General features: G+C 40.9%; 1 protein-coding gene across 1 annotated transcript; it reads right to left on the bottom strand.

The window, feature by feature from the left end:
- Nucleotides 1-20709: 20709 nt before the first annotated feature.
- LOC310984704 (uncharacterized protein) lies at nt 20710-27377 on the bottom strand (the record flags this gene model as incomplete). Its single annotated transcript, XM_083970018.1, has 4 exons — nt 27344-27377; nt 25296-25327; nt 23895-23953; nt 20710-22372 (listed from the first exon to the last, which is right to left on the bottom strand). Exons 1-4 carry the CDS (start codon nt 27372-27374, stop codon nt 20710-20712), a joined length of 1785 nt encoding a protein of 594 aa, XP_083826144.1. The 5' UTR covers nt 27375-27377.
- Between the last annotated feature and the right edge of the window lie 25 nt (nt 27378-27402).

Here is a 27402-nt window from a genome sequence, read left to right as displayed (position 1 = left end):
TGTTGTTGTTCCTTCACCTGAGCAGAGGTGGGTAGTAACGCGCTACATTTACTCCGTTACATTTACTTGAGTAACTTTTTGGATAAATTGTACTTCTAAGAGTAGTTTCAATGCAGCCTACTCTTTACTTTTACTTGAGTATATTTCTTCAGAAGAAGCGGTACTTTTACTCCGTTACATTGAGCTGCATTCCGGTCGCTACTCGCTACTTTTTCTTTTTCTTCTTATCAATCTAATGTGCACATTAATTGTTTATGTTTTAATGGAGATACTTCCGAGCCTCTGTCACTGCGTTTCACCAATCAGATGTAGCCACTCGCGACGTTTGCCTCCCTGTAACCAATCAGACAGAGCCAGGCAGTCACATGACCGCACACAAAATCTCCGCGGTAAACAGGACGGCCACTCCGCCTCAAATTTGAGAAACTGCGGCTATTAAATGAATAGGATGACGTCGGCCCTGGTATGTCGTGGATAATGTCCGTGAAGGCAAAGATATTCAATATAAACCGTCTTTGGTGAAGGTTCACAGTCATCCAGGTCATCTTATTCTTCTTCCTCCCCAGGAAGTTTACACCTGGAGACATGTGACTCCTAGTCACATGACCACCCCTCCAGTTTCGGGGGTGTGGTCATGTGACTTTGCTTTCACTAGAAACAGCTAGAAACCAATCATAGGACCACACTCTGAGTTTAAATACCTGGGTTTCTGGCATTAGTCTCAGAACTGAAGAAGCCTCTTGGATGAGGGGGTCACAGATAGACATAGGCTACAGACAAACACACACACCCACACAAAGAGCTAGTTCATAGACCTTTCATAGATAGGCCTATGTAAGTTATTGTGGCTGAATTTGTCTTAATTTATGTTACTTTGTAAAAAAAAAAAAAAAAAATGTCATTCAGCCTATTGTCTTAGTTGTTAAATGTTGTTCTTTGGCAATATCTGGATTTTTTCATTGCTATTATATCTTTGTGTATTTGATTAGGCCTACATTTACGCGCTGATCATTAAACAAACAAATCAGAGGTTACTCAGCAGTTACTCAGTACTTGAGTAGCTTTTTCACCAAGTACTTTCTACTCTTACTCAAGTAAATGTTTGAATGGCTACTTTTTACTTTTACTTGAGTAACATTATTCTAAAGTAACTGTACTCTTACTTGAGTACAATTTTTGGCTACTCTACCCACCTCTGCACCTGAGTTAAATGTTGCTGTGTGTAAAACCACGCTGTGGTCCGTAATCGAGGTGCAGACGAGTGAGTTTGGAGCTGACGAGCGGATCGAAAAAAGAGAGAGAGACAATGCGGCCCCGCGATCGCCCCGTGACAACCCCGCCCCCGCTGAGGAGGTACTAGAAGAACTCAGCTGTAGTGGAAAAGCACCTTTACCGAGCCGTGCCATGCCGTGCCGTGACTGTGTAGTGGAAATGCTCCATAAGGTCCTTCCTATCACAGTTTTAGCTCCATGGTCTACCTACAGCGGCTGGCATGGAGAAAAGGCAGAGGAGACCAAACCTGTCAATCAAAACAACGGTGAAGCTTCAAACCCGCAGAATCGTTAAAAGGGAGAGAGAAGCAGTGATGACGGTGCTTCGGATGCTGAAAGTTTTGACTCATCTGATGAGCAGGATTATTTAAAAAAAATATATCACATGGCATATGCTTTTTCCCTCAATATTGTAAAGTATATGATGTATTGTATGTTTTCACAGCTGTTAGGCCTGGCAGGAAAGATGATCGCAGTGTCAGTTGTACATGGAGGTCCAGGACCCCATTTCCTGTCAGAACATTACATCATCATCATGTACATTATTTTGCTGGCCAGCCTCCATTCAAATCAACAGTTAATTCAATAGCTGATGAAGAAATAGGGAAAGCTTTGCGAGAGGTGAGAATAGCATAAAGCTACAGTGTGGTCAGACAGAGTTATACACAATTTTTACTTCCCATATTATATACGCAGAATTGGCTTGATTTATTACTTTTGATAGGACAGGGTTACAGCATGCAATGTATGTCACTGGATTAAGTATGCAAGTATATACAGTACAGTACATACAGTATTTACTGGGGGTTTCTATGCCTCTTTTTATGTGTTTCAGATTGAGAAGCCTTCTTCTATCATGAGACACAGCACAATGTTACAGACAGCAGGCTGTCTGAGACAAGTGGCTTCTGTAGAAGAAATTTTAGTTTGAAATGCTTCATGGCATGTAGTATATTTAAGCAATATATCACGACAGGCCGTGGTATATGCTAATTATACCAGGGCTAAGGGGCGTTATTCGGCCCGACGCGAAGCAGAGGGACGACAACCCCCTTAGAGTCATTTGGATAAACCGACTGCACATTGGGGATCTCAACAGTAACTTTCCCGCATGAAAAAAAAATTAAAACTTAAAAAATAGTCTCCTCGTCGCTCCAGAAATGTGCTCTTGTTGTCGCCGCCATGTAACGTAACCCCCCCTGCCCGCCCCCCCGAACAGGACCCTCTCAGTGTTCCGGGACCTGATTCTGGGAATTTTTCTCTGGCCCTACCTGGGCGAGTCAGCATCTGAAATCCCTCGCTCTTAAGGGCTAGATTCATACCCCCTACCCCTCATACGGTGTACATTTTAGGACATCCTCAGGTGTCAGGCTTCAGCCTCAGACTTTTGATGAAAAGGTATAAGGTCTCAGGAAAACCTCCGTCAGGTGTCCACTCAACAGCCTCAGAAAAAAAGACGTCAAACCAAAAGGCGTCAGAAAAAAGTAATCAGACAAAAAGGCGTCAGATTAAAAACTGACTATTTTCATTTCTTCAAACTTTGAGACTAGTATTTTTTTTTTGCTGCTGCTGTAAGATGAAAAACATCATGTTTTTAAATGTGACATGATAATTAGCACATACTAATTTCTTGTTATGTAATTGCTATTTAATATGACATCAAAGCTTTCTGCATTAATTTATTAATCATGATCTTTTTTTTCTGACGCCTTTTGGTGTGACGACTTTTTTCTGAGGCTGTTTAGTGGACACCTGACAGAGGTTTTCCTGAGACCTTATGCCCACTACCCTCACAGGAACGTGCAAAATGTAGGGATAGGGCTAAAAAGTAGGGCGAGGGGGTGTATTGGGACTGACCCTTACTGTCTAATTTCATCAATAATAACATTTATTATCTAGTCTAATGTCATGATAACTGGACAGAGGTCACAACAGGTCACAGGACACTGGGAATAAAAGTTTTATTAATAGTTTCTGTTCAGCTCAGGTGATCAACACACCTGACTTCATGGAGGAAAACATGGGAAAAAATACTCACATCAAACCACCATTTATCTGATTTGTTTTACTTGACTTTTCATAATTTCTCTTTAGCTAAATGGATTTTTAAAACACTTTTACTGTACATAAGTCACAATATCAGAACCAGGTATCAGGGAAACTATTCATGTTTGCAATGCTAAATAATCAAAAGATATAATAATTTGTTATTTGCTCAATGACATTTGCCAAATAGTGTGTCTACATACACAATACATTTTCTATACCTTGTGTTTTTCTTCTTCTATACATATGTTGTACTTTGATTGACAGACAACACTTTGATGAGCTCCAGCTGTTTTAATCTGCTCCTGATATAGGATACAGGATTCACAGAAAACTGCATCAATCAGGACTCGACTTCAGTCAACAGAGTCAGTTCACTCCAATATGGCTGTTTCACTGATACACTCCAACACTAAGGGGGGGTGGGGGGGTGATCCGACCCGTGCAGGGAAGTTACATAGTGCAGTTTCAGCTGACGCGACCCGGCTCAGGCTGCAGCGGCAGCACCATTCATCCTATTAACCATTTTTCTACCATTGCAATGCGTCTGGAAACATTATTTGAAGGCTGATAAACTCTGCAATGTTGCTTTAACAGCCACTGAGGAGACTAATCCTAACCCTAACATCAGAGAGGGAGGGGGTGCTGTACTCAGCATCAAACACCAGGGGGCGTCACCACCACATTCACAACATCAGTTATTAGATTATAATGAACTTTGTTAAAGGTGTACAAAAATGGCCGTTTGTCGCGCCGAGTTGTCACGAGCTGCAACACGAGTTTACCCGAGTAAGGAAAACGAATTTGATTGGTCGTTATCGAGCGGGCGGGATATTCAAAGCTTGGGGCGAGACCGAGCTCGGTGTGTGTGTGTGTGTCTCAGACGTTTGAATGACGGATTACGGATCCAATATCAGTGAATCGTGTATACAGTAGGCTGACGTATAATCCTTGCGCCTGCATTATCCAATGCGAAAAAAAAAAACACACTTTCATCCTGGATTTACTCAAAAATAGAATTTTGCACAAAGTTTGGCCTACAACGTCTAAAAGATGAGTTATTACATTAATTTTATGATCCAGAGTGGGCTCAAATTCAATTTTCTTTTCTGTACACCTTTAATGACCTGTAGTTTTATATAATAACTGTATTTTACACGTTTAAACACAGAAACAAGTAGATTGCAATGGTTCCGTTAATATCTCATGACACATAATTACTTGTCTTACATTAAATAATTTATTTGTTTAAACATTTTTCAACTTTTAGTGTTTGTTTTTTATCTTGACTGTTAAAGTTAATGTTCAGAAACTAGAGCACTTCATTGATTGATTGATTGATTGATTAATTACTGCTTTACCAACATGATGACTAAGGAATCTACACCTCAGTGCTGTTCTTACCTTTATTTTATCTTCAATGCTTTACGGGTTTTATCATAACCATACTCTATCCCACTGCGGCTTCTTTCATCCACTCGACCTTTCATCTCCTCCAGTGTCTGGATCTTCTCTGTGTCTCCTTTCTCCTTCATCTTCTCGATCAGGAAGTCCAAGTGGACATGAGTGGACACTGAACCCACTTTCAGGGCGATCTGATTCAGTTCGACAAGACATTCGTAAGCCTCTTCAAGACACTGATCTTTTTTGGCTGTCAAATCTTCCATTTCCTTCTCTAGATTCTCCAGGAGACTTAACTTCTTCTCACTTTCAACTTTGTTCTTGTCGTACTTGTCTCTTATGTCTTGTAGGGTCTTATTAACTTTTCTTGTCTTGCTGACGTAGATCCACTGTTCTTTCACATGATCTGATTCAAGACACTTGTTGGTACAAACAGTGCAGTGTCCTCCTCTCATCACCTCACAGAGATTAGCAACCAAGGCCATGATGCATCCTGGGTAGTGACAATTCTCTTCACAGACTTTACAGGTAACAGCTCCTTCATAAAAAACCCATCCCCACATCCCCCCACTGATCGTTTCTTTCTCTTTGTAGGGCTCTTCAACTTCTACAGTGAACTTCTCATTCTTTTTCATCTTATCTTCATGTGTCTTCAGAGCTTCTTGAGTCTGTTTGATCTCTGTCTGTTTCAGTTCAATCAAACTAATTCTATCTTGCAGGTTCTGGATACAGGCTTTCAGTCTGACCTGTTCGTTCAACACATCCACAGTTTCGTCCAGTCTCTGAGGTGCAGTTCTTTCCAGGAAATCTTTAAACTGACTCAGCCCCCTCATGGTTATTTTCCAACCAAACGCTAAACTCAACTCTGTTTCCTCTGTTCTCTGTATAGTCTGTGTGTTGTTAAACAGGAAGTGAACGGGTTGATTCTTCTGGTTTTTGGCACATTTAATTTTTGCATCTTCGAGAGCTTGGAGAGCGTTTTCAGGTGTTAGTTCACGCCCACGGCGAAGTTCACCAGAGCGTTGATCAGAGTAGATTTTCCTGTTCCTGTTTCACCAACCAATAAGATGGTTTTGTTCACTTTGTTCAGGTTCTTCTCACCAACAGTCTTTCTGGTCAGAGTCCCTATCCTCTCTTCCTTTGGTCTCAGATGGTACAGAGCAGGAGATCCTAAATGGATCAAAGTACTCTTGGAGATGATGTCCTTGTATTTCTCTGAAACTTTGCTGATCCTGTGGAGAAAAAGAAGAATAAAGCTCAAAACACACACACACACACACCCTTATGATGACTGAGTGTCAAAGGTGACAGGTCAAAGGTCAAATATGACTGGCGTTCTCATCCTTGTTCTGTCCCTCCCTGATATGAAGTCTCCTCAGTGTGTTCAGTTTCCTGAGTAGTTTTCTTGTGTCACTGTCACTAGTGTGTTTTCAAGATGGCTGCCGTGAAGTGAATGTGTGTGCTACAAGCTGCAGTCTGATGGCACTGCAGTTCATCATTTTATACTGAGGTTGTTGGGACCAAGGGGGCAGTTGTCGGTCTGAGAAGTGAACCTCACTTCCGCGTTCAAAAAACTGCAATCCCCTCGGCTTCCTCTGGGGGCTGGTGTCAGAAAGCAGCATTCTCCATAGACCCCCATGATATAATCGCCGACTTTACATCCTCAATAAACATGATCAAAGCCTGGTGTCAGAACGTTATATGGTCTCAATCGATAGTTTCTACCCCCGCACACACTCTGAGGGGGGTGAATTTGTTAACTCTACCGTTTTACTATTATTAGGTTAAAACTCTGGCCAATTAGGGCGCAGAAACGTTGAGTGACAGGTCCGGAGCGGTCCGGCCAGTGGGCGGGTTCTCGGCCGGCCAATCCACCATGGCGCTGTTCAGGCCGCCATATTTGAGTCACAAAAACGACTCCCCAAAACCAAAGGGTGACGTCACGGATGCTACGTCCATTCTTTTTACAGTCTACATATGTTTCCACTCTAAACTTCCGACAATTTTTGCCTCCTATGGTCGGAATGACGTTATTTTTTTCTTTTTTAAACATCCTGCCCTTCCGACAATTCCTTTAACAGCCTTTTTTTCCCCAAAAAAAAAGATTTTGGACTGGTTGGGCTTAGGCAAAGAAGAAAGGAGTTGGTTAAGTTTAGTAAAAAGAGCAGGTAGAGGCTAGACAGGCAGACTAGTCCCTGTCTGCGCTCTGCTGCGTAATTACGCACAACCATGTGGGTATTCCTCTATCAGCATGTCTTATAGAAGAGTCACCTGTTGAGGAACACACATTTCCTTATATTGAAAGCCTTGTCGGAATGGTGAGACGTTCACATGTCGGAATAGCAGTATGTCAGAATGGTGGTATGTTGCAGTGACTGCATGTAACTCCTACGCTTCATCGGCATTCCCGAAAGGGTCAAGGGAATGATATCCTGGGCTTCGAGAGACATTTCGTTCCGCAGCTCCTAGGTGAAGCAAATTTCTCCACTCCTCCTGTGATCGAGCGCCATCATCACACGGCTGTCTGGGACAACTTCAGGACCAAGGGACCAAGGCCGATCCTGGTAAAGTTCCACTACTTCGAGGACAAGCTAAAGATATTGAATTGATATTGAGGGAGAAGAAGGAGCCCCTTCAATACAAAGAAACTCAAGAATACATCTACCCGGACATTTCCGACTTGTTAGTCCAGAGACGTCGGGGGTTCGACATGGAAAAAAAGAGGCTACCATTCCTCCATTCACCCTGATATGACAGCCTGATACCTGTGGCCAGTAGCTACAGCTAAATTGCCATGATTTGTGTTGTAAAAACTAAACATTACAGGGGGCTGCGGTAATAAGACACAAACTGGGATACAAACTGGTATTTCTCATGTAAACTGGGATATGAATAACCAGGTTTCTCGTAAACACAGTAGGCTGTCCTGAATATGATCATAAATGGAATATTGCTCATAACCGGGATACTCAAGTCCATGTAAACACATATTGACTGTGTGTTGTAACTTGTTGCTGCCTGGTGTTACTCACATTGCCATGGCCATTCCTGGTGCAGAGCTCCACAAGGTGAAAGTTACAGGTGTGATGGTGTCTGGGCTTTGGTCCCTGCATCAGATTAAGAACCAATCAGTGAAACCTGAACAACACCAAAGAACAGGTCAGAAGAAAAGGGGCCGGACCAACTCCCAGTTCCATGTGAAGCTGTTTTCAGACCTGGAGCTGCTTTGATCTGGTCTCAGTCAGTTCATCAGTAAACTGTGTTTCCTCTCAGAGAAAAGACCAGACAGTAAAACAGGTGAAGGAAGCTGAGGAGGTTCTGAGTGTGTTGGATAATACACACTTCATTTGAATGAATAAAGAAATGTGTTTGTTTCAGGTTTGTGTCACAAACAGTCAGTGTCAGATTTTCATTTGGTTTTTACAATGAAACAGTTCAAGTTTGTTTTGGTGGATTTTCTCTTCAGAAACAGCTGAAGAACAAAGAACAAGTGGTTTTCTTCATGGTCAAATTGAGGATTTTCTACTATGAAAACTTAGAATTAGTAGAAAACAGCAGCAGAGTCCAGATTTGTAAGGATCGTCTCTGGGCCACAGGGTGGTGCTGTAGCATAGCTTCACATGGACCCATACTAAAAAGAGTGAATACACTGTGTTCCAAATTATTATGCAAACCAGTACTACCCCAAATAGATACAACTGATGGTAAATAGAATTGTTTTGTTCCTCAACAATAATCTTCAATTTCAATGTATTTATTTGTTTTTGGAGGACAGTGTACAGCATTCAGCACTCCCATCATTTAACTTGTAGGTCAGTCTCTACCTGTATTTACTCTGAGGTTGCCGGATCTGAGTCGTAATAATTTAGAACTCAGTGTAATGTTAGTGGTTCTGTTGAGTCCCCCCCACCCCCTAACCCCCCGAGACACTGAGACAGAGAGTGAGAGAGACACAGCGAGAGACATAGAAATGTCCCCAATAATGGATGCAGAGGGCTAGGATTAGAGCCAAATTCCCCTTTTAATTTGGTTTCAAAACAGAGTTTTATAATTCTACCAACATCTCAGAGCAAGTGAGCCCAGCTCCTATCACTACAAAGACCTGCAGTGCCAAGAGCAGAGCAAAGAAAGGAATCCACTCAGTCAGCCCACAGGCTCAGCTCCACCAGCACAGGACACCAAAACCACCCTCACATCCGGCCCCACCAAATTATAGCAGAAGGAAAATACAATTATATCAACTATTGGAAATGTACAACCAAAATCCAAAGCAAACTTCAATGCTATTTGGCCGTAAACAGGCAATACTCCATGGCAGATTACTTGAGTTCAGTAACTAGAGCGGCCGACACAGACGGTTTGTTAATTAGCTGATTATTGTTCAATAATAATGACCTCTACAGGACACAGAGAGAGACGGAGAGAAGACACCAGACGTACCAGCAAAAACTGAAACAGGTCAGATAGAAGTGAAGAGTGGAAAATCACAAAATATATAATGTCCAAGAGTCTTGTCCTCACTTGAAGGAGGGAGGAAACTGTCACTGTTGGCTGTCGGCTGCACATCTTTGTTTTGTTTTCTTCTACTTACAAACCGTTTGTGACTGGAAACAGTTATGATGGACAGAAATTCAAATGCTGGCGGTTCTAGTGTTAAAGAATTTACCAGATACATAAATAGGCTATAGATCTACAATTATTCCGATCATAAAACATGAAAACATCTCAAACTCCCAAATGTCTCACGTCTTTCATTATCAACATTAATGAAGAATTATTTAGTTCTGCTTTGAAGCTCTAATTGTTAATCAATGGGAATAATATGAAGCTGAATTATGTGTGAATCTCCTGATGTAGTTAAGTTTCCCATCATTCCTCTGTGTGATCTTACCTGTGTTGTTGGCTTCAGGGAGCTCTGTGATGCTGAGGAGGAGCAGGAGGAGTGGAGGGGCTTTTATATCTGCAGGAGGGGTCCACTCTGTGCTCACATGATTTCACACACAAACTGCAATTTCAAGAAACCTGTCAAGGATGATGCAGTCATGGGAAGGAAAACCAAACCAGCTGAGCTGTATAACTATGATGTGTTGCAGTTCATCATTGTATACAAATGACCTAAACTCCTGTGGATAAAACACAACTACATTAACAACACAGAACCAAAATGAAAAACTAATTTCTAATCTCTAACTGTAGCTACTTTTATGGACTAACTGTGGTTTGATAGAATAATACTAATTTTACCAAAGCAACATACCTGTATTTAAACAAAGGAACAGGTAGATTGCACTGATTCACTATAATGAACATCTCGTCACACATGAGGGTGTGAGACTCACATTAAGTAGTGGGATGATTTGTTTAAGTAAAACATTAGGGGGCTGCATTATAATAATGTTTTCAGAGAGCTGCGTGTCTCCAGATAGAAAGATGCAGTATGTGCAGAGAAGACTAGATGACTCACCCGGCGCTGCTGCCCAATCACACGGCAGCCATCTTGGGACGGGCAACTCTTAAGCTTATGGTGCATGTTCTGCTATAATGACCACAACTTGCTCAGTTTTTGTTCGATTTCCAAACGGTTTGATTTTTTTATGAACATTTATGCAGTTATGATGCAGCATACTTAAAATCACGGATAATTTTAATCATGTACTTTTTTGAATAAAAGTATTATGCAAATAGTTAAAGCAATAGCTACATAATGATGTATTTTTCACAGAGTTTTTAATATTTTTTTTAGTGATTATGGCTGTGAGCTACACCTGCACATAGTCCGATCCACCCCCTTGCTGTTGTGTCTTTGTTTTCTGAAGATTCTTGTGTTAACAGGTGTTATACAACAAGTAGTTCCGACCAAGCAATCTGATTGGTCAACAAGACATTTAGAACGTGCTCAAATCAGCATGACAGCACGCCTAACTCATCACTAAAAATATTACTCCGCCAAGTCTGTGGCAACATTGTATCCATCTCCATGGCAACATTGTAACTGTCAGAGCTGGAGCAGGAAACGGCTGAAAAATACGCTACAAAATGGATCCGTTGGTAACACTACATAATACGGCCCGCGACTTAGAGCGTACCTATCGCTCTCTTTCCGCATAGGTTGCCCCTTATTTCACACAAGTACTGAGTAACTGCGGCTCACTTCCCCCCTTGTTTCCCCCGTGCATTTACAGTGTAACTAGGCTGCGTCTTAGCGCGTAACTCCGGTTAACTTACATTCTGCTTTACACCAACTTCCACACAAGTACAGAGTAACTCTCGCTCACTTCCCTCACGGTTTTACAGTATAACTAGGCTGCGTCTTAGCATGTAACTCCTGTCATACTTTACACCAAATTACACAGTAACTCTCGCTCACCCCGCCACTATTTCCCTGCATTTTACAGTATAACTAGGCTGTGTCTTAGAGCGTAACTCCCGTACAATTACGTGCTACTTTGCCCGGACTTACAGTGTAACTCCTGGTCATTTCCCACCAATGATTTTAACCAATATTAGAAATTAAAAAGTCTACTACAATGAGCACAATTGTTACAATCCATTTTTTTTTTATTGTCAGCAGGAAAATGTCACCTCTATTCCAGAGATTTATTATTCATTAATTAATTGTATGTTTGGAATACTGAGAAATTGGTATAGAGCATGGAAATTGGTCAATAACAGGCTGGCTGGTAGCAAACTTACCTCTCTAAAATGCACATCTATGAAAGTCTAGTTCTGTCATCCAAGGGCAAAACACAAACTATAGTCTACAGTAATACATCCACAATAATGAATCATTCAGAGATAGAAAATGTTTTTATTATTTATTAAACAGAAAACACATGACACATCCACATCCATGATCATTCATAAACTTTAATGCAAGTAGATCTTAATTTCCCTGTAAATGAGCACTGTTATCCTGTCCTTAGTGTGCAAATACACTCTAGTTGTCCTGGAGTTACCCAGTAAATACAAGATAGCGGGCTGTATTATAAAGTATTCTTTGTTATTCCCTCCTTAGTGTGCAAGTACACTCTAGTTGTCCTGCAACTACACTCTAGTTGTCCCGTAGTTACCCAGTAACTAAAGATAGCGGGCTGTATTATAAAGTATTCTTTGTTATTCCCTCCTTAGTGTGCAAATACACTGTAATTGTCTTGCAACTACACTCTAGTTGTCCTGGAGTTACCCAGTAACTACAAGATAGCGGGCTGTATTATAAAGTATTCTTTGTTATTCCCTCCTTAGTGTGCAAGTACACTCTAGTTGTCCTGCAACTACACTCTAGTTGTCCCGTAGTTACCCAGTAACTAAAGATAGCGGGCTGTATTATAAAGTATTCTTTGTTATTCCCTCCTTAGTGTGCAAATACACTGTAATTGTCTTGCAACTACACTCTAGTTGTCCCGTAGTTACCCAGTAACTAAAGATAGCGGGCTGTATTATAAAGTATTCTTTGTTATTCCCTCCTTAGTGTGCAAATACACTGTAATTGTCTTGCAACTACACTCTAGTTGTCCTGCAAATACACTCTAGTTGTCCCGTAGTTACCCAGTAACTAAAGATAGCGGGCTGTATTATAAAGTATTCTTTGTTATTCCCTCCTTAGTGTGCAAGTACACTCTAGTTGTCCTGCAACTACACTCTAGTTGTCCCGTAGTTACCCAGTAACTAAAGATAGCGGGCTGTATTATAAAGTATTCTTTGTTATTCCCTCCTTAGTGTGCAAGTACACTCTAGTTGTCCTGCAACTACACTCTAGTTGTCCCGTAGTTACCCAGTAACTAAAGATAGCGGGCTGTATTATAAAGTATTCTTTGTTATAGCCTCCTTAGTGTGCAAATACACTGTAATTGTCCTGCAACTACACTCTAATTGTCCTGGAGTTACCCAGTACCTTCTACTACAGCTGTAACTACTGTCTAAGTAGAACCAGTAAGTTAGAACACAGATTGTTTCACGAGATAACATCATCTGAAAGTACAGTAATACAAAGACAAAACTAACTGAAGTGTCCCCGACCCTGACATCATAAAATAACAGATTTCTACTGGCTTTTGTTATTTACATTAAAGTTAAGTTTTGTTCCTTCTGTTATAAACTGTTTCATTTAGTTTTGATCCATCTGTCTGGTCCTTCTGAGTCTAAAATAGTCAGTCAAGTCAGTTTAATCTGACAAAATGTACTTTCTAAGTTAGAAGAGTCAAGTTGAAAAGATCGTTGTGATACTACTATCACACCGGAGTGTGACACTCAGTAATGGAGAATGGATGGGCTCCTCCATAAAAGGTGATCTTGATCGTGATCCAGCTCCTTGGGTCAAGGCAGAGATCAGGGTCATGGGTGGCGTGCCATCTCCTTCGTCAGGCACCATTTTCATGGCATCTCAAAAACCTCACCTGTGTAGAAACATAATTATATATTGTATCATCAACTTCATCACATAAAATGCATCACTGTAAAACAAAGTGAGAAAATTAATAACTTTGAACGGTACAGTTTTTCTCATCATGGAATACTTAATCCCGGTTTTACCTTTCACATCATGAATCATTAGCCTTTTAAACCATAACTTGTGATTTTTAAGCATATTAATCAATTACAAATTATACATATTTTTGTCTTTAACTATTGAGTAATTATTTTAACCATTTAAAAATTAAATCAATTAAATTTTACAAAATCAATGCTATTACCATACTGTTTCACAACTGTAGGCTGCACCAGTACATTAACTGTTAATGTTACTCTTGACTGTATTCATCATAACATTCATGACCAACAGTAATGTTAGCTAATGGAGCTAATGTGTACAGTACTAACACAAATACAACCTCAAAGCAAAACCGCAGCACTTACAGTTCCCGGTTGCCTGGTGCAGGGGAAAACACACACTATTATCAAAGATATTAAACCGTCTTTGCTATTATCTTTAGCACAAGCTAACATTGCTAGCTGCGTTAGCATAGCTACTTAACTCACCAAGAGGTTGATAACACGGTGAAACTGCCGTCGCACAGGTCCTGGGTTCATCCCTCACGTCTCCCGGGGTGTTTGCTCTGTGTTTATATCAACATATCACATCGTAGACATTGCATAATTTCCCTCATTTCTCCTCTTCGTCTCCTCCTGTCGTCCCTGCGGCTGTGTCAACAAGCTCCGTCCTCGCTGTGGGGTGGGACTTTCTACCTTCTCAACAGGCAACCAATGACAAGTGAGCAGCTTCTGGTCTGACCAATGACAGATGGTCAAAGGTGAGTGACTGTGATTGACAACTTATTTCATCCTATTTGATTCTAACCTGTCTAACTACGCTGCTCATCATTGATCACATAAGTTGTCAATCACAGTCGCTCACCTTTGACCATCTGTCATCAGACCAGAAGCTGCTCACTTGTCATTGGTTGCCTGTTGAGAAGGTAGAAAGTCCCACCCCACAGCGAGGACGGAGCTTGTTGACACCGCCACAGGGACGACAGGAGGAGACGAAGTGGAGAAATGAGGGAAATTATGCAATGTCTACGATGTGATATGTTGATATAAACACAGAGCAAACACCCCGGGAGACGTGAGGGATGAACCCAGGACCTGTGCGACGGCAGTTTCACCGTGTTATCAACCTCTTGGTGAGTTAAGTAGCTATGCTAACGCAGCTAGCAATGTTAGCTTGTGCTAAAGATAATAGTGTGTGTTTTCCCCTGCACCGCGCTAACCGGGAACTGTAAGTGCTGCGGTTTTGCTTTGAGGTTGTATTTGTGTTAGTACTGTACACATTAGCTCCATTAGCTAACGTTACTGTTGGTCATGAATGTTATGATGAATACAGTCAAGAGTAACATTAACAGTTAATGTACTGGTGCAGCCTACAGTTGTGAAACAGTATGGTAATAGCATTGATTTTGTAAAATTTAAGATTTTTAAATGGTTAAAATAATTACTCAATAGTTAAAGACAAAAATATGTATAATTTGTAATTGATTAATATGCTTAAAAATCACAAGTTATGGTTTAAAAGGCTAATGATTCATGATGTGAAAGGTAAAACCGGGATTAAGTATTCCATGATGAGAAAAACTGTACCGTTCAAAGTTATTAATTTTCTCACTTTGTTTTACAGTGATGCATTTTATGTGATGAAGTTGATGATACAATATATAATTATGTTTCTACACAGGTGAGGTTTTTGAGATGCCATGAAAATGGTGCCTGACGAGGGAGATGGCACGCCACCCATGACCCTGATCTCTGCCTTGACCCAAGGAGCTGGATCACGATCAAGATCACCTTTTATGGAGGAGCCCATCCATTCTCCATTACTGAGTGTCACACTCCGGTGTGATAGTAGTATCACAACGATCTTTTCAACTTGACTCTTCTAACTTAGAAAGTACATTTTGTCAGATTAAACTGACTTGACTGACTATTTTAGACTTAGAAGGACCAGACAGATGGATCAAAACTAAATGAAACAGTTTATAACAGAAGGAACAAAACTTAACTTTAATGTAAATAACAAAAGCCAGTAGAAATCTGTTATTTTATGATGTCAGGGTCGGGGACACTTCAGTTAGTTTTGTCTTTGTATTACTGTACTTTCAGATGATGTTATCTCGTGAAACAATCTGTGTTCTAACTTACTGGTTCTACTTAGACAGTAGTTACAGCTGTAGTAGAAGGTACTGGGTAACTCCAGGACAATTAGAGTGTAGTTGCAGGACAATTACAGTGTATTTGCACACTAAGGAGGGAATAACAAAGAATACTTTATAATACAGCCCGCTATCTTTAGTTACTGGGTAACTACGGGACAACTAGAGTGTAGTTGCAGGACAACTAGAGTGTACTTGCACACTAAGGAGGGAATAACAAAGAATACTTTATAATACAGCCCGCTATCTTTAGTTACTGGGTAACTACGGGACAACTAGAGTGTAGTTGCAGGACAACTAGAGTGTACTTGCACACTAAGGAGGGAATAACAAAGAATACTTTATAATACAGCCCGCTATCTTTAGTTACTGGGTAACTACGGGACAACTAGAGTGTATTTGCAGGACAACTAGAGTGTAGTTGCAAGACAATTACAGTGTATTTGCACACTAAGGAGGGAATAACAAAGAATACTTTATAATACAGCCCGCTATCTTTAGTTACTGGGTAACTACGGGACAACTAGAGTGTAGTTGCAAGACAATTACAGTGTATTTGCACACTAAGGAGGGAATAACAAAGAATACTTTATAATACAGCCCGCTATCTTTAGTTACTGGGTAACTACGGGACAACTAGAGTGTAGTTGCAGGACAATTACAGTGTATTTGCACACTAAGGAGGGAATAACAAAGAATACTTTATAATACAGCCCGCTATCTTTAGTTACTGGGTAACTCCAGGACAACTAGAGTGTAGTTGCAGGACAATTACAGTGTATTTGCACACTAAGGAGGGAATAACAAAGAATACTTTATAATACAGCCCGCTATCTTGTATTTACTGGGTAACTCCAGGACAACTAGAGTGTATTTGCACACTAAGGACAGGATAACAGTGCTCATTTACAGGGAAATTAAGATCTACTTGCATTAAAGTTTATGAATGATCATGGATGTGGATGTGTCATGTGTTTTCTGTTTAATAAATAATAAAAACATTTTCTATCTCTGAATGATTCATTATTGTGGATGTATTACTGTAGACTATAGTTTGTGTTTTGCCCTTGGATGACAGAACTAGACTTTCATAGATGTGCATTTTAGAGAGGTAAGTTTGCTACCAGCCAGCCTGTTATTGACCAATTTCCATGCTCTATACCAATTTCTCAGTATTCCAAACCATACAATTAATTAATGAATAATAAATCTCTGGAATAGAGGTGACATTTTCCTGCTGACAATAAAAAAAAAATGGATTGTAACAATTGTGCTCATTGTAGTAGACTTTTTAATTTCTAATATTGGTTAAAATCATTGGTGGGAAATGACCAGGAGTTACACTGTAAGTCCGGGCAAAGTAGCACGTAATTGTACGGGAGTTACGCTCTAAGACACAGCCTAGTTATACTGTAAAATGCAGGGAAATAGTGGCGGGGTGAGCGAGAGTTACTGTGTAATTTGGTGTAAAGTATGACAGGAGTTACATGCTAAGACGCAGCCTAGTTATACTGTAAAACCGTGAGGGAAGTGAGCGAGAGTTACTCTGTACTTGTGTGGAAGTTGGTGTAAAGCAGAATGTAAGTTAACCGGAGTTACGCGCTAAGACGCAGCCTAGTTACACTGTAAATGCACGGGGGAAACAAGGGGGGAAGTGAGCCGCAGTTACTCAGTACTTGTGTGAAATAAGGGGCAACCTATGCGGAAAGAGAGCGATAGGTACGCTCTAAGTCGCGGGCTGTATTATGTAGTGTTACCGATCCGTTTGTTGTTAATTTTGATTTATTTGGCGGTCTCAGTTTGGATGAATGGTTGGAGGAGGATGAGAAGAACCAAATGACAAAAGAAGAAAGATTTGTGCCCATGTCACATGAAGAGCTCAATCAACTGGAATTGTCCAGGAATGAACAGACCACGTCCCGATCAACATCTTGGGCTGTCAGATGTTTCCAGGAATTTCTGAAAAGCACCAAGCAGGACGTAGATTTTGTAACTGTTACAAAAGAAGAACTAAACAGGATTCTTCGTGAATTTTATGGGTCAGCAAGAAACAGCCAGGGTCAGCACTACTCTATCAGCAGCTACGTCGGATTGAGGGCAGGCATCAACCGGTACATCAACGACCCTCCTCTCAGTCGCGCATGATGTCTAATGCAGGACACTGAGTTCACAACGTCTAACAACGTGTTTAGTGGACTCATTAAGTCTCTCAGGAGAGCGGGCCACGACAAAACTGAACATCATGCCGCGATCACCGAGGAGGACCTGGTCGTTTTAAGAAAATCGGAGGCAATGAATCCAGACACAGCGCGGGGCTTAGTAAACAAAGTGTGGTTTGACATCCAGTTACATTTTGGAAGGAGAGGAAAGGAGGGTCTGAGAAAACTAACGCCTCAATCCTTCGAAATAAAACGCGATTCAACAGGTGGGTTTCTCAAAGAGCCACACATATTATGCATACCGTAATTATTTTTTTTATTATGTTGTTATTATGTGGTCAAACTTACCTGATAATTCATATGCTTTTTTAAAGGCACCAAATATGTGACACTCGGCTTCAACGAGGAGACAAAAAATCACAAAAACCACCATGAAAGGGACCGTCAAAGCAGGAGAGGCGCAATGTTTGAAGACCAAGGGAATGAATTGTGCCCGGTTTCATCATTTGAAAAATACATTTCAAAAATCCCCGAAGAAGCCAAAGCGTTCTGCCTCCATCCAAAAAGAGGAGAAAGGTTAGGGGACGTGTGGTACTCGTTGGAGCCGATGGGCGTTAACTACCTGGGTTCAATGCTGTCGCGTATATCCAAAGAGGCAGGAACATCAGTGATATACACAAATCACTGCATCAGAAGTACCACCATCCAGAAACTGGCAGAGGGTGGACTCGAAGCCAGAGAAATAATGACTGTCAGTGGACACAGGTCTGAGAGTTCTCTCCAGAGCTACTGGGCACCTTCTCTGGATAATAGGAAACGGTGGAGTAACCTGCTGTGCGCTGGCCAGGAAAACAAGAGACCATTGGAAGGTCGCTCAACCACATCACCTGCTAAACGGCAGAGCTCCAACATGGACTTTATGAGTTACTTCAACAACTGCAATTTTAATGGCAGTATGCAAGTGCATTTCTATAATAATAATAAATAAAGTGATAAATCTGAAACGTTTTAGCCGAGAGGGTATTCCCTTCGGTGTGAGAGACACGTAGCTATATTGTGACCGGTGAACATGTTTTTTTATTTTTTATTTTTTTTAAATATAGCCTAATAGGAAAAAAAAATCATCATCTTTGTTATAACTGTAAAGTTGGGATATGTTTGGGTATTACATTTAGTGCATATGTCTAATGTATTAATAGTTTTGTTATTTTGTAGCCTGTATTTGTGTAGTAATCAGCTGTTTCCCCCTGCCTGTGATTGGTTCAGTGTGTGTGGTAGTGGTGATTGTTTGTGGTTGTCATGGTGATGATGCCGGTCAGTAAAGTGGAGTGTAAACAAAAGTCTGTCTCCGTTTCTCCGTTCCTGTTTGTCTGTTTTCCTGAGCATCAAGACTCTATACCACCACAACGAACCCTCATTCTACATAATCTTGGCTATAAAAATAAGCATTTTTTGTTTATTTGAGCAGTATTGATTTAGTTAGTCCGTTAGTCCGTTAGGGAAAGTCCGTCAGAGAGACGCTAGATGTAGCCTAACAGCGGTGAAAATAAAATATGGCCTGGAGCTGAGTTGGATACCTCTACGTTTCTCTCTCTCCCTCTCTCTTTGCGACTTTTGGGCTTTTAAATAATCTGGAGTAATTGAAATGTTTGGCTTTCCCCATCAGCTGTGTCGGCGAAAGTCCGCGACCGCGTTAAAACATGAACGTCAGCTCAGAGTTCACTCATCTGGGACTAGAAAATCATTTCTGTTGCTAGGTCGTTACTAAGATTCGGACTATTTGCTGTAGAGGTGAACTAGGTTCCATTACACATAGGAGTCTACTGACGTGACTGATTGTGTTTCAGGTATTAGTCAGACCCCATTTATTTCCATGGAAACGGGAAGCACACTCGCAAAAAACTTTAAAATTTGAGAGCAAAACGTCCATCAACATGAATATATTTTGATGATACATTTTATTTAGTTGGTAATAGTTGTATAATCGCAATATTACCCGAGAGGGTGTGCTTTAACGTCATTTGAGCACGACGGTGATGCGGTCAGGACCGAGGCGCTTGCGCCGAGGTCCGCAAGCATCACTCTCGGGTAATATTGCTTATTGTCCACTGGGGGGCAGCAGCAACAGAACAGACCACACACTCTGACATCACACACCTGACACACACAGGTGAGCTGCTGCATCTTCTTATTTGGTTTCTCTTCTCATCGTCTTAAAGGAACAGTACACAGATAAAAGCACCAACATTGGATCACTCTCTGACTTCATCAATAATAACATTTATTATCTAGTCTAAGGTCATAACTCAGCTCACATGTTCACTGGCTGATTATAGAAGATGATGAGGTTTATTACAGGACTGGACAGACAGAGGTTACAGCAAGTCACAGGACACTGGGAATACATTGTGTTTTGAGATGTATCCTCTGGGGATCCGTCTGCTGACAACTCCTCCGTCATTCATCCAATCACTGTTGAGATATTTCAGTCTGGACCAAAGTGAGTGACTGACAACCATTCACAGAGCCACGCTGCTAGCGAGATTAAAATACAGAGATCTAAATTCTACAACAAGAGAGGAATACATGCCACATTATTCTACAAGGAACAGTTTATGACAACAAAAACAACAGAGGTCACTGTTCCTCAGGAGAAACCTCATGTTGTATTTTCTGGAGCAGTGACAGGACAGAACAGAATTACAAACACAGTGGGTTAACAGTAGGGGTGGGCATTGCCAAGGACCTCACGATACGATACGCATCACAATACTTGAGTCACGATACGATATGATATTGCAATATGCAAATTTTGCGATATATTGCGATATTCTACATAGTTCACTGAAAAATGTAAAAGGCATTATGCATCTTAAAATCAGAGTTGTATCAGTTGTATCAGATGATAGTGATAATTCATGGGACAAACTGAGTCAAAACAATGTAATTCAAATTACCCATGCCATTTTATTGTAACTATACAAGCGCAAGTTACAACAACATATTTGCATGAACAACACACTGTCTGAGGTAGCAGTACAGTGACACCTCGCGGAGCAGATGTGCGGAAGTTGTACTGGATTTACGTCTGAAACATGATTTATTATATTAAAAAATTGACATATCGAAATATCGTATCGCGATACAAAATACCGCGATATATTGCCGTATCGATATTTTTGCCCACCCCTAGTTAACAGTGTCGTCCAGCTCCAAACTCAAGTTTTTCACTTTTTTCCAAACATTTTTCCCAGCTGCTGTGACATTACCATGAGCATAACCAAACACTTTCCTCAGACCTGCTCTGGTTCCTTTATCCACTCGTGCTACCATCTCCTCCAGTTTCTGGACCTTCTCTTTGTTTTCTTTCTCCTTCATCATCTCAATCAGGAGGTCTAAGCGAGCGTGAGTGAGCAGTGAGTTAACATTCAGGGCGATATGCTCCAGAGTGACAACATGTTGGTAGGCTTCATCCAGCCACTTATCCTTCTCTTTCTCAAGCTTTTCTTTCTCTGTCTGAAGATTTGACAGAAGGTTCTCACTCTGATCTTTATCTGCTGTAAACCTGTCTTTAAATTGACTGATGGTCTTTTTAGCCTTCCTTGTCTTGTTCACATAGATCTTAGTCTCTTTCACATGGTATGATGCAGGACACTTCCCTGTACATGAAGTGCAGCGGCCACGTTCCATGACCTGACAATGTTCTGGATACCAGGACAGTGAGCAACCAGGATAGTGACAATTTTCCTTACAGACAGAACAGGTGAGAGCTCCACTATACAAAATCAACAACCACATCCCACCATCAATTTCCACTTTTTCCTTGTAAGGCTCATCAACTTCTATGGTGAAATTATCTTCTTTGTCCAACATCTTTCTGTGTTTCTCTAATTCTTCCTGTGTCTGTTGGATCTCCCTCCTCTTTAGTTCAATCAGTTCGATCCTGTCTGTCAGATTGTTGATGCAGGCTGCCAACCTGCTGCGCTCATTCAGGACACTCACAGTCGTCTCCAGCTTTTGAGGTGTGATTTTCTCCAGGAAACCTGTGAACTGTGTCATTCCCCTTGTTGTTAGTACCCAAGCTTGTTTCAGTCCAAACTCTGTCTCTTCTGTCTTCTGTTGACTCAGGCAGTTATTGAACACAAAGTAAACCGGCCGATTCTTCTCATTTTTGGCAAATTTAATTTTTGCATCCTCCAGAGCTTTAAGAGCGTTTTTAGGTGGCATCCCATCTGAGTGCGTGATCAGAGCGATAACGTTTTTCTCCATGTCTTTTCCAAACAGAGACGTCACTGAATCAAAGACGTACGTCAGTCGGTCACTCAGTCGATTCTCTGTCGCCTTCAGCACCAAACCCACTGCATGAATGTCTTGGATCTCTTCTGAACAGAATAAATCATGTAAGCTCTGAGTGATTATTGAGTCATATTCGATTCCTCTGGTGTCTCCATAACCAGGAGTGTCGATGATGGTGACTGAGTAGGGGACTGTTTTACCTTCAAATCCAAAAATCTCATAAACCGTCACCTCTGTTGTCTGACTCTCTGATCCCGAGTCTTTCCTGGTGTTCTCTATAATCTCATACCATTCTCCGTCCTCTTCCTTCACTCCCATTGCATAGTTAAGGATGGAGTTGATCAAAGTAGATTTTCCTGATCCAGTTTCTCCAACAAGCAGGATGGTTTTATTCTGTTTGCTGGGGTCTTTTTTACCCAGTGTACATCTTCTGAGCCTGGACTCTCCTGCTACTCCACCAAGACATGTGGTACATGGTGTTAGCCGATAACGGACAGGAGGTCCCTCATCAATGATGGCATTCTTCAGAATATATTCTCTGTGTGCCATATTGGCCCTATGAAAAATAGAAGAGTTCATGTAAAAAGGACCAAAAGCATTCAGAACAGTTAGACAGGTTTAGGCCTCTTTAAAGGGATAGTTCACCCAAAATTGAAATTTCACTCATTATCTACTCACCCTCATTTCGACTAAGGGCTGGGAGAAGTTTCAGAGTCCTCCGTGGCTTCTCTGAGTTACAGGGGGTCTCGGCGTAGCAGTGCATGTCCATACAACGGTTGCAAATGGATACCAACTGCCTTTGTAACAAAAAGACACACTAAAAAACATCCAAATACCTCCATGCTGCTCGTATGTAATGTCCGTCTTGTATTGAAGCCCCGAAATGCGAAATTGTCCCGAAAAAAATTAAATAAATCTATATTTCAAACTTGTTTGTAGCGGAAGCTTCTCGAAGCTCCTCTTCCCGGTTCGTCAAATTTGGACGAACCAGGGTCTGTCCTCTTCCCAGTTCGTCCAAATTTGACGAACCGGGAAGAGGAGCTTCGAGAAGCTTCCGCTACAAACAAGTTTGAAATATAGACTTATTTAATTTTTTCGGGACAATTTCGCATTTCAGGGCTTCAATACAACACGGACATTACATACGAGCAGCATGGAGGTATTTGGATGTTTTTTGGTGTGTCTTTTTGTTAGAAGACAGTTGGTATCCATTTGCAACCACTACGCCGAGACCCCCTGTAACTCAGAGAAGCCACGGAGGACTCTGAAACTTCTCCCAGCCCTTACTCGACAGTGGCTCAGGTGGTAGAGCGGGTCGTCCAATGATCAGAGGGTGGCGGTTCGAATCCCGCTCTGTCCCGGTTGCTGCCGTAGTGTCCTTGGGCAAGACACCTTACCCACCTTGCTCCTGATGGGTCGTGGTTCGCGCCTTGCATGGCAGCTTCTGCCATCAGTGTGTGAATGTGTGTGTGAATGGGTGAATGTGATGTATGTACTGTAAAGCGCTTTGGGTATCGTTCAGATGGAAAAGCGCTATATAAAACACAGACCATTTACATGAGGGTGAGTAGATAATGATTGAAATTTCAATTTTGGGTGAACTATCCCTTTAATATGCTCAACTGCTCTGAGGGTTTGATGTTTTCATGATCCTGAAATTCTATCTTTCTATATATATATTCTATATTCTATATTTATATATATATATATAAAACAACTTAAGAAAATTATTGCTGTGACATATAGCCTACGTCACATCGGGCCTTAGCCTTAAAAAAGTCAGGAAAAATACCATGTGACGCCTATGTCACAATAAGAAAAATGGCAAAGAACTGCTCAATTAAATTAGGTGATTCAGGTATTTTGAATTAATATACTCTATATTGTTCAATTTAAAACATAATTTAAAAATGTTAACATAAAAATAATGTCAAATTCAATCAATATTTAATAAAATGATATATCAGTCCGGAAATTGAACCACAAATTTAGATTAAATTCCATAAATCTCTGTCATCAGTGTTTCATTCACAACTCATGACTTGATCTGTTGTAATAACTGTGCTCATGTTACTCACGGTGTTGCTGTGGTGATGCCTGATGCAGCAGGCCGAAGGTCACACAGATGTGATGGTGTCTGGAAAAGATTTTAGAGATAAATCAGAAAACCTTCATCACAGCTTCGTTCACCTGTAACAAACATGAGAAACACAATCAAAAGACTCTGAGACATGATTACAAACGTTTCTAAGGGAGGTCGTCTCGCTCTTACCAAAGACAAATCATCATGATCACATGACATCAGCAGCTGCTGATTGGTCCAAACTGGAGGTTTTTGTTGAATTGTTCCGTGTCAAACACCTTCAACTAAGCTAACAACAGTCTGACAACAGAACTGTATGTTACAGTCTGTATGTTACATTACATACAGTCACTAAACAACATTCATATAATCCATACTAGAGTTTTCACTAGGGGTGTCAATTCTGATTCGTCAGATTTTGCCTTTAGTTGAGTAATCGTCAAATCATGACATATTTTCCCTCATTGATTCATGATCTCAATTGCGTCTTTTTCCGCTCCAGAGAAAAGAGCTTAAATAAACAAGCAAACGAGCAAATAAATTGATTTCCATTATTAAATCTTTATTTTAATCAAAAGGGCTGCGTGTTCTTTTTATTAAATAAAAAAGTTAACTCTTATTTGTGCAATTTCATAGTAATGGGTTGCCACCGTTTCATTAAATACATTACAATGCATTTCTCCTCTTATATGGAGGGAAAGTCTTCCACAGATGAAGACTTGGACAGTGCGAAAAAGGGAATCTTTGTTTTTAAATAATCAAACTAAATTGTGAGTCTCTCTCATGTTTCAGCTTCATTACAGAAGAAGGATTAAAGGGATAGTAGCATTTTTTTAAAGTGGGGTTGTATGATCTACAAATAGCCCCTAAGTACTTTAATTGCAGTAGAAGACTCTCTGCACTCACCCCGTTAGCAACGCCAGCCCATAGCCCTGCCCAGAGATTTACAACATACATGGTTGTGAATGGACCCAAAGAAACGGCCTATTTTCGCTGCCTAAAAGAGTTACGTTTACGTGAAAAAAAAATACACAGTTCCATTGTTCGCTATAATAAACCAACTGCTGATCGGCGGGCGCTAACCCTGGGCGGAGGGATACGTGAGTTGGTTAGCTCCAATTAGTGCGTTTTTCCTGCACTTTGAGGGGCTGGAAAAAATTATATTATAGCGAACAAGGTAAAACCTCTTTTAGGCCACGAAAATAGGCCGTTTCTTTGGGTCCATTCACAACAATGTATGTTGTAAATCTCTGGGCAGGGCTATGGGCTGGCGTTGCTAACGGGACGAATGTAGAGAGTCTTCTACTGCAATTAAAGTACTTAGGGGCTATTTGTAGATCATACAACCTCACTTTAAAAAAATGCTACTATCCCTTTAAAGGTGGTGTGATCTCACCTGTTGAGTTGTCTCCATGTCGCTCTGTGGTCCTGAGGAGGAGGAGGAGCAGAGAGGAGATGCTGATCAGAGGCTTTTATCAGGATGCAATAGATGTTGTGTACAAGGAAACAGTCCACTGCATTTAATATGAGAAAATATGAAAGTGGTATGATTCAGTTAACGAGCTGATGAAGGCCTGAAACGTGTCCATTAAATCGGTATCGATCGTCATATTTGTACTGGCACAACTCTCAGTCAATGGTTTTGTGTTTAGTCCACTTACAATGTTTGGAACTTGTATGAGTGCACAAGTTTTCCAGGTCATCTTCTCTGTTTTTGGTGTATTTGTGTGGCAGCATTACAGCACCGCATGCAGGCCTGGCACATACAGGATTTTGAGTCGTTTTCAGTGGATTTGCATATACACATACATTTTCTGAAATGATGCGAGAAAAGAACAAACAGGTAGACTATCTTTGGGTTATATCAGGATGAGGGCGGAGCCTCTGTGGTCACATGAGTAACCACAGAGTCTGGTGGTCAGTTCATTAAATCAACTCATATTCACTGGTTGTTTTACAGTGTATTATCACGTCACTGAGTGTTGTTACTGCTGCTTCCTCAGTTGTTCCTATTGTTTCTGAAGGATAATCAACTACCTGTCATATTCAGATGGAGGCAGGACTTAACCCACCATGATGAAGGGGTCTGATAATCTCTGTACTTCACCTAGAAACTATTTGTTCACACACAGCAACATTATACTGAATCATTGTGTTGTTTCTCTTAATTTGGAGTTCTATTTTAATCTTTTATATCCATCCAAAATCTCAGAATATTCTACATTTTTCATTCTTTCAAACTTGGAGGCTTCAGCTCCACCTGACCTTCTCCACATTCACTGATGCAATGATGTTCCTGAACTCTCCTGCTGATCTGTGACCATCTCCCCACTTTCTTCTTCTGTTAACTTAAAAACTCAGACGTCCAGTGAACACAACTGAAGCGACTGATTCTACAGCTGCAACCAAACCTCCTGTAACTCTCACAGTCTGATTTATTTTCTCTGTCTTTGAGTTGTACACTGCCCATCCAAAAAGGTAGTCACTACTTGGATTTAACAAAGCTAATATAGGTAAGAGCCTCCCATTGGATAATTACTTCATGAATGATTATGTTTCAGCTGGAAACAACTTATTTAAAGGGATAGTTCACCCAAAATTGAAATTTCGCTCATTATCTACTCACCCTCATGTGGACTAAGGCTGGGAGTAGTTTCAGAGTCCTCCGTGGCTTCTCTGAGTTACAGGGGGTCTCGGCGTAGCAGTGCATGTCCATATAACGGTTGCAAATGGATACCAACTGTCTTCGTAACAAAAAGACACACCAAAAAACATCCAAATACCTCCATGCTGCTCGTATGTAATGTCCGTCTTGTACTGAACCCCCGAAATGCGAAATTGTCCCGAAGGAGAGGAGCTTCCGCTACAAAACAAGCTTGAAATATAGACTTATTTAATTTTTTTCAGGACAATTTCGCGTTTCGGGGCTTCAATACAAGACGGACATTACATACGAGCAGCATGGAGGTATTCGGATGTTTTCCGGTGTGTCTTTTTGTTACGAAGACAGTTGGTAAAACTTCTCCCAGCCCTTAGTCCACATGAGGGGGAGTAGATAATGAGTTTTTTAAAAATTTCAATTTTGGGTGAACTATCCCTTAAACCTTAACTGCTGCAGTCTCATACAACCATGTTGGAAGACACATACTGTGGTTGTGGAAAAGATGTTAATCTGCTTCAGAGGGGTCAAATTATCGGCATACATCAAGCATATAAAACATCTAAGGAGATTGCTACTCTCCAACGCATTATTGCAAACTGGAAGGAGAATGAAGAACCATTATCTTCAAGGAAGAAATGTGGTCCAATGTAACCACAGAGCCCAAACCTTAACTCCACTGATAATCTTTGAACAAATGAATGCAACTCTGGACGGAAATAAATGTTGTGACATTGCAGAAGCTTACTGAAATGATGAGTGATGAGTCAGTGACAGGGTCTTACTTTCTGAAGGAAACTGAAGAGGGGGTTCCATACTGCTTCTCCGTCTTCTGTTCAGCTGC

Source organism: Trachurus trachurus, assembly GCF_905171665.1.
Source record: "Trachurus trachurus genome assembly, chromosome: 4".
Lineage (NCBI taxonomy): Eukaryota > Metazoa > Chordata > Actinopteri > Carangiformes > Carangidae > Trachurus > Trachurus trachurus.
Note: the sequence above shows the minus strand (reverse complement) of the source record. Positions and strands in the feature narration are given on the sequence as shown.